Here is a 17,249-nt window from a genome sequence, read left to right on the forward strand (position 1 = left end):
TACGCCTCTCCCTGTACCCCCCTGGTCCCTACGCCTCTCCCTCCCCGCCTCTGGAGCCTACGCCTCTCCCGGTCTCCCTCTTGTCCCTACGCCTCCGCCTGTCCCCCCCCTCCCCCGGTCCCTACGCCTCCCCCTGTCCACCCCCGGTCCCTACGCCTCCCTCTGTACCCCCCTGGTCCCTACGCCTCTCCCTGCCCCCCTCTGGTACCTACGCCTCCCCCTGTTCCCCCTCCCCGGTCCCTACGCTTCCCCCTGTCCCCCCCTGTCCCTACGCCTCCACCTGTCCCACCCCCCCCCGGTCCCTACGCCTCCCCCTGTCCCCCCCCCCCCAGTCCCTACGCCTCCCCCTGTCCCCCCCCCCCGGTCCCTACGCCTCCCTCTGTCCTCTCCCCGGTCCCTACGACTCCCCCTGTCCCTCCCCCGGTCCCTACGCCTCCCACTGTCCGCCCCCCCCCCGGTCCCCCCCCCAGTCCCTACGCCTCCCCCTGTCCCCTCCTCCCGGTCCCTACGCCTCCCTCTGTCCCCCCCCCCCCCGGTCCCTACGCCTCCCCCTGTCCCTCCCCCGGTCCCTACGCCTCCCACTGTCCCCCCCCCCCGGTCCCTACGCCTCTCCCTGTCCCCCCCTCCCCCCGGTCCCTACGCCTCCCCCTGTCCACCCCCGGTCCCTACGCCTCCCTCTGTACCCCCCTGGTCCCTACGCCTCTCCCTGCCCCCCTCTGGTCCCTACGCCTCTCCCTGCCCCCCTCTGGAGCCTACGCCTCTCCCTGCCCCCCTCTGGTCCCTACGCCTCTCCCTGCCCCCCTCTGGAGCCTACGCCTCTCCCTGCCCCCCTCTGGTCCCTGCGCCTCTCCCGGTCTCCCTCTTGTCCCTACGCCTCCTCCTGTCCCGCTCTGGAGCCTACGCCTCTTCCGGTCTCCCTCTTGTCCCTACGCCTCCGCCTGTCCCCCCCCCCCGGTCCCTACGCCTCCTCCTGTACCCCTCTGGTCCTTATGCCTCTCCCTGCCCCCCTCTGGTTCCTGCATTCCTTGTCTCCATGACCCCCTCTAGTGATGACACTCCTCCCTGTCTCGGTGAAAAGCCCTCTGGTCTCTACACCCCACCCCGTCCATGTGGCACAGTTCTGCCACGGCACACCTCCCCGTCTCTGTGACTCCTTCCAGCCCCTACACCCCTCGCTGTCTCTGTGACCACCTCTGGACCCTGCACCCCTCCCCATCTCTGTGACACTCTCCGGACCCTATACCCAACCAAATCTCTGCTATCACCTCCTACCTAACAACCCCAACCATCCCTCAGCATGAACCGAACATTTTCCAGACACATCCAGGGATCATTCTAACTGTTTTTTTTCCACAATTCATTACGCAGGATCCTTAGAACCGACTCAGGTGACGAATGTTACCACGCAGGATACACGAACAGCAGGTGAGAGGTATTGGGAGGCTCGTCTCTCCCACAGTGACTCGTCCGGTCTTGTAGAATCCTCCCCTTCGTTATAACCCCCACCGGTGACTACACCCCTCCCCATCTCTGTAACACCCACTGTCTCCTACACCTCTCCCCATTACTATGACCCCCTCCCACCCTACACCCTTCCCTGTCTCTGTGACCCATCTCACCCTCCACATTCCTTCGCATTGCTGTGATACCCCTCTAGTCCCTACGCCTCTCCCTGTCTCTGAGCCCCACTGGTCCCTACGCATCTCCCTGTCCCCTCTGGTCTCTACGCCTCTCCCTGTCTCTGTCCTCCTCTGGTCCCTATGCCTCTCCCTTCCTCTGATCTTTCTCTGTGACCACCTCTGGACCCTACACCCAGCCCAATTTCTGTCACACTCTCCGGACCGTACACTTACTGTCTCTGTTATCCCCTCCTACCGAACAACCCCAACCATCCATCAGCATGAACTGAACATTTTCCAGACACATCCAGGGATCGTTCTAACTGTTTTTTTCCACAATCCATTACGCAGGGTCCTCAGAACCGACTCAGGTGACGACAGTTCCCACGCAGGATACACGAACAGCAGGTGAGAGGTATTGGGAGGCTCGTCTCTCCCACAGTGACTCGTCCGGTCTTGTAGAATCCTCCCCTTCGTTATAACCCCCACTGGTGACTACACCCTCCCCATCTCTGTAACACCCACCGTCTCCTACATCTCTCCCCATTAGTATGACCTCCTCCCACCCTACACCCTTCTCCGTCTCAGTGACCCACCTCACCCTCTACACTCCTTTGCATTGCTGTGATACCCCTCTGGTACCTACGCCTCCCCCTGTTCCCCCTCCCCGGTCCCTACGCTTCCCCCTGTCCCCCCCTGTCCCTACGCCTCCACCTGTCCCACCCCCCCCCGGTCCCTACGCCTCCCCCTGTCCCCCCCCCCAGTCCCTACGCCTCCCCCTGTCCCCCCCCCGGTCCCTACGCCTCCCTCTGTCCTCCCCCCGGTCCCTACGACTCCCCCTGTCCCTCCCCCGGTCCCTACGCCTCCCACTGTCCGCCACCCCCCGGTCCCCCCCCCAGTCCCTACGCCTCCCCCTGTCCCCCCCTCCCGGTCCCTACGCCTCTCCCTGTCCCCCCCCCCCCGGTCCCTACGCCTCCCCCTGTCCACCCCCGGTCCCTACGCCTCCCTCTGTACCCCCCTGGTCCCTACGCCTCTCCCTGCCCCCCTCTGGTCCCTACGCCTCTCCCTGCCCCCCTCTGGAGCCTACGCCTCTCCCTGCCCCCCTCTGGTCCCTACGCCTCTCCCTGCCCCCCTCTGGAGCCTACGCCTCTCCCTGCCCCCCTCTGGTCCCTGCGCCTCTCCCGGTCTCCCTCTTGTCCCTACGCCTCCTCCTGTCCCGCTCTGGAGCCTACGCCTCTTCCGGTCTCCCTCTTGTCCCTACGCCTCCGCCTGTCCCCCCCCCCCCCCGGTCCCTACGCCTCCCTCTGTCCCCCACCCCCCCGGTCCCTACGCCTCCTCCTGTACCCCTCTGGTCCTTATGCCTCTCCCTGCCCCCCTCTGGTTCCTGCATTCCTTGTCTCCATGACCCCCTCTAGTGATGACACTCCTCCCTGTCTCGGTGAAAAGCCCTCTGGTCTCTACACCCCACCCCGTCCATGTGGCACAGTTCTGCCACGGCACACCTCCCCGTCTCTGTGACTCCTTCCAGCCCCTACACCCCTCGCTGTCTCTGTGACCACCTCTGGACCCTGCACCCCTCCCCATCTCTGTGACACTCTCCGGACCCTATACCCAACCAAATCTCTGCTATCACCTCCTACCTAACAACCCCAACCATCCCTCAGCTTGAACCGAACATTTTCCAGACACATCCAGGGATCATTCTAACTGTTTTTTTTCACAATTCATTACGCAGGATCCTTAGAACCGACTCAGGTGACGAATGTTACCACGCAGGATACACGAACAGCAGGTGAGAGGTATTGGAGGCTCGTCTCTCCCACAGTGACTAGTCCGGTCTTGTAGAATCCTCCCCTTCGTTATAACCCCCACCGGTGACTACACCCTCCCCATCTCTGTAACACCCACCGTCTCCTACACCTCTCCCCATTACTATGACCCCTCCCACCCTACACCCTTCCCCGTCTTGCTGACCCACCTCACCCTCTACACTCCTTCTCATTGCTCTGATACCCCTCTGGTCCCTACGCCTCTCCCTACCCCCTCTGGTCCCTACGCCTCTCCTGTCTCCCTCCGGTCGCTACGACTCTCCCAATTTACCTTGTGGTCCCTACGACTCTCCCTGTCGCCCTCTGGTCCCTACGCCTCTCCCTGACCCCCTCTGGTCCCTAGAATTCTCCCTGTCTCTGCCCCCACCTGGGTCCCTACGCCTCTCCCTGTCCCCTTCTCGTTCCAACACCTCCCCCTGTCCCTCTCTGGTCCCTTCGCCTCCCCCTGTCCTCTCTGGTCCCTACGCCTCCCCCGTCTCCCTCTGGTCCCTACGCCACTCCCCGTCTCCCTCTGGTCCCTGCGCCGCTCCCCGTCTCCCTCTGGTCCCTACGACTCTCCCGGTCTCCCTCTGTTCCCAACGCCTCTCCCCGTCTCCTCTGGTCGCTGCAACTCTCCCAATCTACTTGTGGTCCCTACGACTCTCCGGTCCCCCTCTGGTCCCTACACTTCTCCCTGTTTCTGCCCCCTCTGGTCCCAATGCCTCTCCTGTCTCCCTCTGGTCCCTACGCCTCTCTCTGACCCCCTCTGGTCCCTACCCCTCTCCCTGTTCTCCCTCTGGTTCCAACACCTCCTACTGTCTCTCTCTGGTCCCTACGCCTCTCCCTGTCTCCCTCTGGTCCCTACGACTCTCCCGGTCTCCCTGTGGTCCCTACGACACTCCCGGTCTCCCTCTGTCCCTCCACCTCTCCCTGACCCCCTCTGGCCTCTACTCTTCTCCCTGTCTCTGCCCCCCTCTGGTCCCAATGCCTCCCCTGTCCCACTCTGGTCCCTACGTCTCTCCCGGTCTCCTTGTGGTCCCTACGACTCTCCTGGTCTCCCTCTGGTCCCTACGTGTCTCCCTGTCTCTGCCCCCCTCTGGTCCTTACTCCTCTCCCTGTCCCCCCTCTGGTCCCTACGCCTCTCCTGTCCCCCTATGGTCCCTACACCTCTCCCTGTCCCCCTCTGGTCCTTACGCCTCCTCTTGTCCCCCTCTGGTCCCTACGCCCCCTCATGCCCTTCTCTGGTCCCTATGCCTCTCCCTGAATCCCTCTGGTGCCTACGCCTCTCCCTGTCCCTCTCTGGTCCCTACGCCTCTCCTTGTCTCCCTCTGGTCCCTACGCCTCTCCCTGCCCCTCTGGTCCCTACGCCTCTCCCTGTCCCCCTCTGCTCCTTACGCCTCTCCCTGCCCCCCTCTAGTCCCTGCGCCTCTCCCTGTCCCCCTCTGGTCCCTGGAATTCTCCCCGTCTCTGCCCCCCCCCAGTCCCTATGCCTCTCCCTGTCCCCTTCTGGTTCCAACACCTCCCCCTGTATTCCTCTGGTCCCTAAGCCTCCCCCTGTCCCCCTCTGGTTCCAACACCTCTCCCTGTCCCCCTCTGGCCCCTACACCTCTCCCTGTCCCCCTCTGGTCCTTACGCCTCTCCCTGCCCCCCTCTGGTTCCAACACCTCCTACTGTCTCTCTCTTGTCCCTGCACCTCTCCCTGTCTCCCTCTGGTCCCTACGCCTCTCCCTGTCCCCCTCTGGTCCCTACGCCTCTCCCGGTCTCCCTCTTGTCCCTACGCCTCTCCTGTCCTCCTCTGGTCCCTACGCCTCTCCCTGTCCCCCCCCCCCCGGTGTCTACGCCTCCCCCCCCCCCCCGGTCTCTACGCCTCCCCCTCCCCCCCCCTCCGGTCCCTACGCCTCCCCTGTCCCCCCCCCCCCGGTCCCTACGCCTCCCCCTGTCCCCCCCCCCGGTACCTACGCCTCCTCCTGTCCCCCCCCCGGTCCCTACGCCTCCCCCTGTCCCCCTCCGGTCCCTACGCCTCCCCCTGTACCCCCTGGTCCCTATGCCTCCCCATGCCCCCCTCTGGAGCCTATGCCTCTCCTGCCCCCCTCTGGTCCCTAAGTCTCTCCCTGCCCCCCTCTGGAGCCTACGTCTCTCCCTGTACCCCCTCTGGTCCCTACGCCTCTCCCTGCCCCCCTCTGGTCCCTACGCCTCTCCCGGTCCCCCTCTGGTCCTTAGGCCTCCTCCTGTACCCCTCTGGTCCTTATGCCTCTCCCTGCCCCCCTCTGGTTCCTGCATTCCTTGTCTCCATGACCCCCTCTCGTGATGACACTCCTCCCTGTCTCGGTGAAAAGCCCTCTGGTCTCTACACCCCACCCCGTCCATGTGGCACAGTTCTGCCACGGCACACCTCCCCGTCTCTGTGACTCCTTCCAGCCCCTACACCCTCGCTGTCTCTGTGACCACCTCTGGACCCTGCACCCCTCCCCATCTCTGTGACACTCTCCGGACCCTATACCCAACCAAATCTCTGCTATCACCTCCTACCTAACAACCCCAACCATCCTCAGCATGAACTGAACATTTTCCAGACACATCAGGGATCATTCTAACTGTTTTTTTCCACAATCATTACGCAGGATCCTTAGAACCGACTCAGGTGACGAATGTTACCACGCAGGATCACACGAACAGCAGGTGAGAGGTATTGGGAGGCTCGTCTCTCCCACAGTGACTCGTCCGGTCTTGTAGAATCCTCCCCTTCGTTATAACCCCCACCGGTGACTACACCCCTCACCCATCTCTGTAACACCCACCGTCTCCTACACCTCTCCCCATTACTATGACCCCCTCCCACCCTACACCCTTCCCGTCTTGGTGAACCCATCTCACCCTCTACACTCCTTCTCATCGCTCTGATACCCTCTGGTCCCTACGCCTCTCCCTACCCCCTCTGGTCCCTACGCCTCTCCCTGTCTCCCTCCGGTCGCTACGACTCTCCCAATTTACTTGTGGTCCCTACGACTCTCCCTGTCGCCCTCTGGTCCCTACGCCTCTCCCCTGACCCCCTCTGGTCCCTAGAATTCTCCTGTCTCTGCCCCCACCTGGTCCCTACGCCTCCCCCTGTCCCTCTCTGGTCCTTAGGCCTCCTCCTGCACCCCTCTGGTCCTTATGCCCTCTCCCTGCCCCCCTCTGGAGCCTACGCCTCTCCCTGTACCCCCCTGGTCCCTACGCCTCTCCCTCCCCGCCTCTGGAGCCTACGCCTCTCCCGGTCTCCCTCTTGTCCCTACGCCCTCCGCCTGTCCCCCCCCTCCCCCGGTCCCTACGCCTCCCCCTGTCCACCCCCGGTCCCTACGCCTCCCTCTGTACCCCCTGGTCCCTACGCCTCTCCCTGCCCCCCTCTGGTACCTACGCCTCCCCTGTTCCCCCTCCCCGGTCCCTACGCTTCCCCCTGTCCCCCCTGTCCCTACGCCTGCACCTGTCCCACCCCCCCCCGGTCGCTACGCCTCCCCCTGTCCCCCCCCCCAGTCCCTACGCCTCCCCCTGTCCCCCCCCCCGGTCCCTACGCCTCCCTCTGTCCTCTCCCGGTCCCTACGACTCCCCCTGTCCCTTCCCCGGTCCCTACGCCTCCCACTGTCCGCCCACCCCCCGGTCCCCCCCCCAGTCCTACGCCTCCCTCTGTCCCCCCCCCCGGTCCCTACGCCTCCCCCTGCCCCCTCCTGGAGCCTACGCCTCTCCCTGCCCCCCTCTGGTCCCTACGCCTCTCCCTGCCCCCCTCTGGAGCCTACGCCTCCCTCTGTCCCCCCCCCCCGGTCCCCTACGCCTCCTCCTGTATCCCTCTGGTCCTTATGCCTCTCCCTGCCCCCCTCTGGTTCCTGCATTCCTTGTCTCCATGACCCCCTCTCGTGATGACACTCCTCCCTGTCTCGGTGAAAAGCCCTCTGGTCTCTACACCCCACCCCGTCCATGTGGCACAGTTCTGCCACGGCACACCTCCCCGTCTCTGTGACTCCTTCCAGCCCCTACACCCCCTCGCTGTCTCTGTGACCACCTCTGGACCCTGCACCCCTCCCCATCTCTGTGACACTCTCCGGACCCTATACCCAACCAAATCTCTGCTATCACCTCCTACCTAACAACCCCAACCATCCCTCAGCATGAACCGAACATTTTTCCAGACACATCCAGGGATCATTCTAACTGTTTTTTTTCCACAATTCATTACGCAGGATCCTTAGAACCGACTCAGGTGACGAATGTTACCACGCAGGATACACGAACAGCAGGTGAGAGGTATTGGGAGGCTCGTCTCTCCCACAGTGACTCGTCCGGTCTTGTAGAATCCTCCCCTTCGTTATAACCCCCACCGGTGACTACACCCCTCCCCATCTCTGTAACACCCACTGTCTCCTACACCTCTCCCCATTACTATGACCCCCTCCCACCCTACACCCTTCCCTGTCTCTGTGACCCATCTCACCCTCCACATTCCTTCCGCATTGCTGTGATACCCCTCTAGTCCCTACGCCTCTCCTGTCTCTGAGCCCCACTGGTCCCTACGCATCTCCCTGTCCCCTCTGGTCTCTACGCCTCTCCTGTCTCTGTCCTCCTCTGGTCCCTATGCCTCTCCCTTCCTCTGATCTTTCTCTGTGACCACCTCTGGACCCTACACCCAGCCCATTTCTGTCACACTCTCCGGACCGTACACTTTCTGTCTCTGTTATCCCCTCCTACGAACAACCCCAACCATCCATCAGCATGACTGACATTTTCCAGACACATCCAGGGATCGTTCTAACTGTTTTTTTTCCACATCCATTACGCAGGGTCCTCAGAACCGACTCAGGTGACGACAGTTCCCACGCAGGATACACGAACAGCAGGTGAGAGGTATTGGCAGGCTCATCTCTCTCACAGTGACTCGTCCGGTCTTGTACAATCCTCCCCTGCGTTATAACCCCCACTGGTGACTACACCCTCCCATCTCTGTAACACCCACCGTCTCCTACATCTCTCCCCATTAGTATGACCTCCTCCCACCCTACACCCTTCTCCGTCTCAGTGACCCACCTCACCCTCTACACTCCTTTGCATTGCTGTGATACGCTCTGGTACCTACGCCTCCCCCTGTTCCCCCTCCCCGGTCCCTACGCTTCCCCTGTCCCCCCCTGTCCCTACGCCTCCACCTGTCCCACCCCCCCCCGGTCCCTACGCCTCCCCTGTCCACCCCCCAGTCCCTACGCCTCCCCCTGTCCCCCCCCCCCCGGTCCCTACGCCTCCCTCTGTCCTCCCCCGGTCCCTACGACTCCCCCTGTCCCTCCCCGGTCCCTACGCCTCCCACTGTCCGCCCCCCCCCCCGGTCCCCCCCCCCAGTCCCTACGCCTCCCCCTGTCCCCCCCTCCCGGTCCCTACGCCTCTCCCTGTCCCCCCCCCCGGTCCCTACGCCTCCCCCTGTCCACCCCCGGTCCCTACGCCTCCCTCTGTACCCCCGGTCCCTACGCCTCTCCTGCCCCCCTCTGGTCCCTACGCCTCTCCCTGCCCCCTCTGGAGCCTACGCCTCTCCCTGCCCCCCTCTGGTCCCTACGCCTCTCCCTGCCCCCCTCTGGAGCCTACGCCTCTCCCTGCCCCCCTCTGGTCCCTGCGCCTCTCCCGGTCTCCCTCTTGTCCTACGCCTCCTCCTGTCCCGCTCTGGAGCCTACGCCTCTTCCGGTCTCCCTCTTGTCCTACGCCTCTGCCTGTCCCCCCCCCCCCCCCCCCCGGTCCCTACGCCTCCCTCTGTCCCCCCCCCCCCCCGGTCCCTACGCCTCCTCCTGTACCCCTCTGGTCCTTATGCCTCTCCCTGCCCCCCTCTGGTTCCTGCATTCCTTGTCTCCATGACCCCCTCTAGTGATGACACTCCTCCCTGTCTCGGTGAAAAGCCCTCTGGTCTCTACACCCCACCCCGTCCATGTGGCACAGTTCTGCCACGGCACACCTCCCCGTCTCTGTGACTCCTTCAGCCCCTACACCCCTCGCTGTCTCTGTGACCACCTCTGGACCTTGCACCCCTCCCCATCTCTGTGACACTCTCCGGACCCTATACCCAACCAAATCTCTGCTATCACCTCCTACCTAACAACCCCAACCATCCCTCAGCATGAACCGAACATTTTCCAGGACACATCCAGGATCATTCTAACTGTTTTTTTTCCACAATTCATTACGCAGGATCCTAGACCGACTCAGGTGACGAATGTTACCACGCAGGATACACGAACAGCAGGTGAGAGGTATTGGGAGGCTCGTCTCTCCCACAGTGACTCGTCCGGTCTTGTAGAATCCTCCCCTTCGTTATAACCCCCACCGGTGACTACACCCCTCCCCATCTCTGTAACACCCACCGTCTCCTACACCTCTCCCCATTACTATGACCCCCTCCCCACCCTACACCCTTCCCCGTCTTGCTGACCCACCTCACCCTCTACACTCCTTCTCATCGCTCTGATACCCCCTCTGGTCCCTACGCCTCTCCTACCCCCTCTGGACCCTACGCCTCTCCCTGTCTCCCTCCGGTCGCTACGACTCTCCCAATTTACTTGTGGTCCCTACGACTCTCCCTGTCGCCCTCTGGTCCCTACGCCTCTCCCTGACCCCCTCTGGTCCCCTAGAATTCTCCCTGTCTCTGCCCCTCCCTAGAATTCTCCCTGTCTCTGCCCCCACCTGGTCCCTACGCCTCTCCCTGTCCCCTTCTCGTTCCAACACCTCCCCCTGTCCCTCTCTGGTCCCTTCGCCTCCCCCTGTCCCTCTCTGGTCCCTACGCCTCCCCCCGTCTCCCTCTGGTCCCTACGCCACTCCCCGTCTCCCTCTGGTCCCTGCGCCGCTCCCCGTCTCCCTCTGGTCCCTACGACTCTCCCGGTCTCCCTCTGTTCCCAACGCCTCTCCCCGTCTCCCTCTGGTCGCTACAACTCTCCCAATCTACTTGTGGTCCCTACGACTCTCCCGGTCCCCCTCTGGTCCCTACACTTCTCCCTGTTTCTGCCCCCTCTGGTCCCAATGCCTCTCCTGTCTCCCTCTGGTCCCTACCCCTCTCTCTGACCCCCTCTGGTCCCTACCCCTCTCCCTGTTCTCCCTCTGGTTCCAACACCTCCTACTGTCTCTCTCTGGTCCCTACGCCTCTCCCTGTCTCCCTCTGGTCCCTACGACTCTCCCGGTCTCCCTGTGGTCCCTACGACCCTCCCGGGCTCCCTCTGGTCCCTCCACCTCTCCCTGACCCCCTCTGGCCTCTACTCTTCTCCCTGTCTCTGCCCCCTCTGGTCCCAATGCCTCCCCCTGTCCCACTCTGGTCCCTACGTCTCTCCCGGTCTCCTTGTGGTCCCTACGACTCTCCTGGTCTCCCTCTGGTCCCTACGTGTCTCCCTGTCTCTGCCCCCCTCTGGTCCTTACTCCTCTCCCTGTCCCCCCTCTGGTCCCTACGCCTCTCCCTGTCCCCCTATGGTCCCTACACCTCTCCCTGTCCCCCTCTGGTCCTTACGCCTCCTCTTGTCCCCCTCTGGTCCCTACGCCCCCTCATGCCCTTCTCTGGTCCCTATGCCTCTCCCTGAATCCCTCTGGTGCCTACGCCTCTCCCTGTCCCACTCTGCTCCTTACGCCTCTCCCTGCCCCCCTCTAGTCCCTGCGCCTCTCCCTGTCCCCCTCTGGTCCCTGAATTCTCCCCGTCTCTGCCCCCCCCCAGTCCCTATGCCTCTCCCTGTCCCCTTCTGGTTCCAACACCTCCCCCTGTATTCCTCTGGTCCCTAAGCCTCCCCCTGTCCCCCTCTGGTTCCAACACCTCTCCCCTGTCCCCCTCTGGCCCCTACACCTCTCCCTGTCCCCCTCTGGTCCTTACGCCTCTCCCTGCCCCCCTCTGGTTCCAACACCTCCTACTGTCTCTCTCTAGTCCCTACACCTCTCCCTGTCTCCCTCTGGTCCCTACGCCTCTCCCTGTCCCCCTCTGGTCCCTACGCCTCTCCCGGTCTCCCTCTTGTCCCTACGCCTCTCCCTGTCCTCCTCTGGTCCCTACGCCTCTCCCTGTCCCCCCCACCCCGGTCTCTACGCCTCCCCCTCCCCCCCCCCGGTCCCTACGCCTCCCCCTGTCCCCCCCCCCCGGTCCCTACGCCTCCCCCTGTCCCCCCCCCCGGTACCTACGCCTCCTCCTGTCCCCCCCCCCCGGTCCCTACGCCTCCCCCTGTCCCCCTCCGGTCCCTACGCCTCCCCCTGTACCCCCCCTGGTCCCTATGCCTCCCCATGCCCCCTCTGGAGCCTATGCCTCTCCCTGCCCCCCTCTGGTCCCTAAGTCTCTCCCTGCCCCCCTCTGGAGCCTACGTCTCTCCCTGTACCCCCTCTGGTCCCTACGCCTCTCCCTGCCCCCCTCTGGTCCCTACGCCTCTCCCGGTCCCCCTCTGGTCCTTAGGCCTCCTCCTGTACCCCTCTGGTCCTTATGCCTCTCCCTGCCCCCCTCTGGTTCCTGCATTCCTTGTCTCCATGACCCCCTCTCGTGATGACACTCCTCCCTGTCTCGGTGAAAAGCCCTCTGGTCTCTACACCCCACCCCGTCCATGTGGCACAGTTCTGCCACGGCACACCTCCCCGTCTCTGTGACTCCTTCCAGCCCCCTACAACCCCTCGCTGTCTCTGTGACCACCTCTGGACCCTGCACCCCTCCCCATCTCTGTGACACTCTCCGGACCCTATACCCAACCAAATCTCTGCTATCACCTCCTACCTAACAACCCCAACCATCCCTCAGCATGAACCGAACATTTTCCAGACACATCCAGGGATCATTCTAACTGTTTTTTTTCCACAATTCATTACGCAGGATCCTTAGAACCGACTCAGGTGACGAATGTTACCACGCAGGATACACGAACAGCAGGTGAGAGGTATTGGGAGGCTCGTCTCTCCCACAGTGACTCGTCCGGTCTTGTAGAATCCTCCCCTTCGTTATAACCCCCACCGGTGACTACACCCCTCCCCATCTCTGTAACACCCACCGTCTCCTACACCTCTCCCCATTACTATGACCCCCTCCCACCCTACACCCTTCCCTGTCTTGGTGACCCATCTCACCCTCTACACTCCTTCTCATCGCTCTGATACCCCTCTGGTCCCTACGCCTCTCCCTACCCCCTCTGGTCCCTACGCCTCTCCCTGTCTCCCTCCGGTCGCTACGACTCTCCCAATTTACTTGTGGTCCCTACGACTCTCCCTGTCGCCCTCTGGTCCCTACGCCTCTCCCTGACCCCCTCTGGTCCCTAGAATTCTCCCTGTCTCTGCCCCCACCTGGTCCCTACGCCTCTCCCTGTCCCCTTCTCGTTCCAACACCTCCCCCTGTCCCTCTCTGGTCCCTTCGCCTCCCCCCCGTCTCCCTCTGGTCCTACGCCACTCCCCGTCTCCCTCTGGTCCCTGCGCCGCTCCCCGTCTCCCTCTGGTCCCTACGACTCTCCCGGTCTCCCTCTGTTCCAACGCCTCTCCCCGTCTCCCTCTGGTCGCTACAACTCTCCCAATCTACTTGTGGTCCCTACGACTCTCCCGGTCCCCCTCTGGTCCCTACACTTCTCCCTGTTTCTGCCCCCTCTGGTCCCAATGCCTCTCCTGTCTCCCTCTGGTCCCTACGCCTCTCTCTGACCCCCTCTGGTCCCTACCCCTCTCCCTGTTCTCCCTCTGGTTCCAACACCTCCTACTGTCTCTCTCTGGTCCCTACGCCTCTCCCTGTCTCCCTCTGGTCCCTACGACTCTCCCGGTCTCCCTGTGGTCCCTACGACACTCCCGGTCTCCCTCTGGTCCCTCCACCTCTCCCTGACCCCCTCTGGCCTCTACTCTTCTCCCTGTCTCTGCCCCCTCTGGTCCCAATGCCTCCCCCTATCCCACTCTGGTCCCTACGTCTCTCCCGGTCTCTTGTGGTCCCTACGACTCTCCTGGTCTCCCTCTGGTCCCTACGTGTCTCCCTGTCCTCTGCCCCCCTCTGGTCCCTACGCCTCTCCCTGTCCCCCTATGGTCCCTACACCTCTCCCTGTCCCCCTCTGTCCTTACGCCTCCTCTTGTCCCCCTCTGGTCCCTACGCCCCCTCATGCCCTTCTCTGGTCCTTATGCCTCTCCCTGCCCCCCTCTGGAGCCTACGCCTCTCCTGTACCCCCCTGGTCCCTACGCCTCTCCCTCCCCGCCTCTGGAGCCTACGCCTCTCCCGGTCTCCCTCTTGTCCCTACGCCTCCGCCTGTCCCCCCCCCCCCCCGGTCCCTACGCCTCCCCCTGTCACCCCCGGTCCCTACGCCTCCCTCTGTACCCCCCTGGTCCCTACGCCTCTCCCTGCCCCCCTCTGGAGCCTACGCCTCTCCCGGTCTCCCTCTGGTCCCTACGCCTCTCCCGGTCTCCCTCTTGTCCCTACGCCTCACCCTGTCCCCCTCTGGTCCCTACGCCTCTCCCTGCCCCCCTCTGGAGCCTGCGCCTCTCCCTGCCCCCCTCTGGTCCCTACGCCTCTCCGGTCTCCCTCTTGTCCATACGCCTCCTCCTGTACCCCTCTGGTCCCTACGCCTCTCCCTGTCTCCCTCCGGTCGCTACGACTCTCCCAATTTACTTGTGGTCCCTACAACTCTCCCTGTCACCCTCTGGTCCCTACGCCTCTCCCTGACCCCCTCTGGTCCCTAGAATTCTCCCTGTCTCTGCCCCCACCTGGTCCCTACGCCTCCCCCTGTCCCTCTCTGGTCCCTACGCCTCCCTCCGTCTCCCTCTGGTCCCTACGCCACTCCCCGTCTCCCTCTGGTCCCTACGCCGCTCCCCGTCTCCTCTGGTCCCCTACGCCTCTCCCGGTCTCCCTCTGTTCCCAACGCCTCTCCCCGTCTCCCTCTGGTCGCTACGACTCTCCCAATCTACTTGTGGTCCCTACCCCTCTCCCTGTTCTCCCTCTGGTTCCAACACCTCCTACTGTCTCTCTCTGGTCCCTACGCCTCTCCCTGTCTCCCTCTGGTCCCTACGACTCTCCCGGTCTCCCTGTGGTCCCTACGACACTCCCGGTCTCCCTCTGGTCCCTACGCCTCTCCCTGCCCCCCTCTAGTCCCTACGCCTCTTCCTGTCCCCCTCTGGTCCTTGCGTCTCTCCCTGTCTCCCTCTGGTCCCTACGCCTCTCCCTGTCTCCCTCTGGTCCCTACGCCTCTCTTTGTCCACCTCTGGTCCTTACGCCTCTCCCTGCCCCCCTCTAGTCCCTACGCCTCTTCCTGTCCCCCTCTGGTCCTTGCGTCTCTCCCTGTCTCCCTCTGGTCCCTACGCCTCTCCCTGTCTCCCTCTGGTCCCTACGCCTCTCCCTGTCCCCCTCTGGTCTCTACGCCTCTCCCTGTCTCTGTCCTCCTCTGGTCCCTATGCCTCTCCCTTCCTCTGGTCTTTCTCTGTGACCACCTCTGGACCCTAAACCCAACCCAATCTCTGTCACACTCTCCGGACCGTACACTTTCTGTCTCTGTTATCCTCTCCTACCGAACAACCCCAACCATCCATCAGCATGAACTGAACATTTTCCAGACACATCCAGGGATCGTTCTAACTGTTTTTTCCCCACAATCCATTACGCAGGGTCCTCAGAACCGACTCAGGTGACGACAGGTCCCACTCAGGATACACGAACAGCAGGTGAGATGTATTGGGAGGCTCGTCTCTCCCACAGTGACTCGTCCGGTCTTGTACAATCCTCCCCTTCATTATAACCCCCACCGTCTCCTACACCTCTCCCCATTACTATGACCCCCTCCCACCCTACACCCTTCCCTGTCTTGGTGACCCATCTCACCCTCTACACTCCTTCTCATCGCTCTGATACCCCTCTGGTCCCTACGCCTCTCCCTACCCCCTCTGGTCCCTACGCCTCTCCCTGTCTCCCTCCGGTCGCTACGACTCTCCCAATTTACTTGTGGTCCCTACGACTCTCCCTGTCGCCCTCTGGTCCCTACGCCTCTCCCTGACCCCCTCTGGTCCCTAGAATTCTCCCTGTCTCTGCCCCCACCTGGTCCCTACGCCTCCCCCTGTCCCTCTCTGGTCCTTAGGCCTCCTCCTGTACCCCTCTGGTCCTTATGCCTCTCCCTGCCCCCCTCTGGAGCCTACGCCTCTCCCTGTACCCCCCTGGTCCCTACGCCTCTCCCTCCCCGCCTCTGGAGCCTACGCCTCTCCCGGTCTCCCTCTTGTCCCTACGCCTCCGCCTGTCCCCCCCCCCCCCGGTCCCTACGCCTCCCCCTGTCCACCCCCGGTCCCTACGCCTCCCTCTGTACCCCACTGGTCCCTACGCCTCTCCCTGCCCCCCTCTGGAGCCTACGCCTCTCCCGGTCTCCCTCTGGTCCCTACGCCTCTCCCGGTCTCCCTCTTGTCCCTACGCCTCACCCTGTCCCCCTCTGGTCCCTACGCATCTCCCTGCCCCCCTCTGGAGCCTGCGCCTCTCCCTGCCCCCCTCTGGTCCCTACGCCTCTCCCGGTCTCCCTCTTGTCCATACGCCTCCTCCTGTACCCCTCTGGTCCCTACGCCTCTCCCTGTCTCCCTCCGGTCGCTACGACTCTCCCAATTTACTTGTGGTCCCTACGACTCTCCCTGTCACCCTCTGGTCCCTACGCCTCTCCCTCCCCGCCTCTGGAGCCTACGCCTCTCCCGGTCTCCCTCTTGTCCCTACGCCTCCGCCTGTCCCCCCCCCCGGTACCTACGCCTCCCTCTGTCCCCCCCCGCCCCCGGTCCCTACGCCTCCTCCTGTACCCCTCTGGTCCTTATGCCTCTCCCTGCCCCCCTCTGGTTCCTGCATTCCTTGTCTCCATGACCCCCTCTCGTGATGACACTCCTCCCTGTCTCGGTGAAAAGCCCTCTGGTCTCTACACCCCACCCCGTCCATGTGGCACAGTTCTGCCACGGCACACCTCCCCGTCTCTGTGACTCCTTCCAGCCCCTACACCCCTCGCTGTCTCTGTGACCACCTCTGGACCCTGCACCCCTCCCCATCTCTGTGACACTCTCCGGACCCTATACCCAACCAAATCTCTGCTATCACCTCCTACCTAACAACCCCAACCATCCCTCAGCATGAACCGAACATTTTCCAGACACATCCAGGGATCATTCTAACTGTTTTTTTTCCACAATTCATTACGCAGGATCCTTAGAACCGACTCAGGTGACGAATGTTACCACGCAGGATACACGAACAGCAGGTGAGAGGTATTGGGAGGCTCGTCTCTCCCACAGTGACTCGTCCGGTCTTGTAGAATCCTCCCCTTCGTTATAACCCCCACCGGTGACTACACCCCTCCCCATCTCTGTAACACCCACTGTCTCCTACACCTCTCCCCATTACTATGACCCCCTCCCACCCTACACCCTTCCCCGTCTTGGTGACCCATCTCACCCTCTACACTCCTTCTCATCGCTCTGATACCCCTCTGGTCCCTACGCCTCTCCCTACCCCCTCTGGTCCCTACGCCTCTCCCTGTCTCCCTCCGGTCGCTACGACTCTCCCAATTTACTTGTGGTCCCTACGACTCTCCCTGTCGCCCTCTGGTCCCTACGCCTCTCCCTGACCCCCTCTGGTCCCTAGAATTCTCCCTGTCTCTGCCCCCACCTGGTCCCTACGCCTCTCCCTGTCCCCTTCTCGTTCCAACACCTCCCCCTGTCCCTCTCTGGTCCCTTCGCCTCCCCCCGTCTCCCTCTGGTCCCTACGCCACTCCCCGTCTCCCTCTGGTCCCTGCGCCGCTCCCCGTCTCCCTCTGGTCCCTACGACTCTCCCGGTCTCCCTCTGTTCCCAACGCCTCTCCCCGTCTCCCTCTGGTCGCTACAACTCTCCCAATCTACTTGTGGTCCCTAC

General features: G+C 63.3%; 1 protein-coding gene across 1 annotated transcript in view; it reads left to right on the forward strand.

The window, feature by feature from the left end:
• The window catches only part of LOC140192710 (uncharacterized), a gene marked incomplete at its 3' end in the record, with an annotated part of 28,842 nt that extends 12,243 nt beyond the window's left edge, over positions 1-16,599 (forward strand). Inside the window, exons 10-17 of the mRNA XM_072250225.1 lie at positions 1,369-1,425; positions 1,971-2,027; positions 3,355-3,411; positions 7,639-7,695; positions 8,236-8,292; positions 12,246-12,302; positions 14,990-15,046; positions 16,543-16,599. Of these exons, the coding sequence (XP_072106326.1) occupies positions 1,369-1,425; positions 1,971-2,027; positions 3,355-3,411; positions 7,639-7,695; positions 8,236-8,292; positions 12,246-12,302; positions 14,990-15,046; positions 16,543-16,599 (456 nt within the window). The remainder of the gene's footprint in view (positions 1-1,368; positions 1,426-1,970; positions 2,028-3,354; positions 3,412-7,638; positions 7,696-8,235; positions 8,293-12,245; positions 12,303-14,989; positions 15,047-16,542) is intronic.
• Between the last annotated feature and the right edge of the window lie 650 nt (positions 16,600-17,249).

The sequence above is a fragment of the Mobula birostris genome, unplaced genomic scaffold, assembly GCF_030028105.1.
Source record: "Mobula birostris isolate sMobBir1 unplaced genomic scaffold, sMobBir1.hap1 scaffold_2267, whole genome shotgun sequence".
NCBI classification, from domain to species: Eukaryota; Metazoa; Chordata; class Chondrichthyes; order Myliobatiformes; family Myliobatidae; genus Mobula; species Mobula birostris.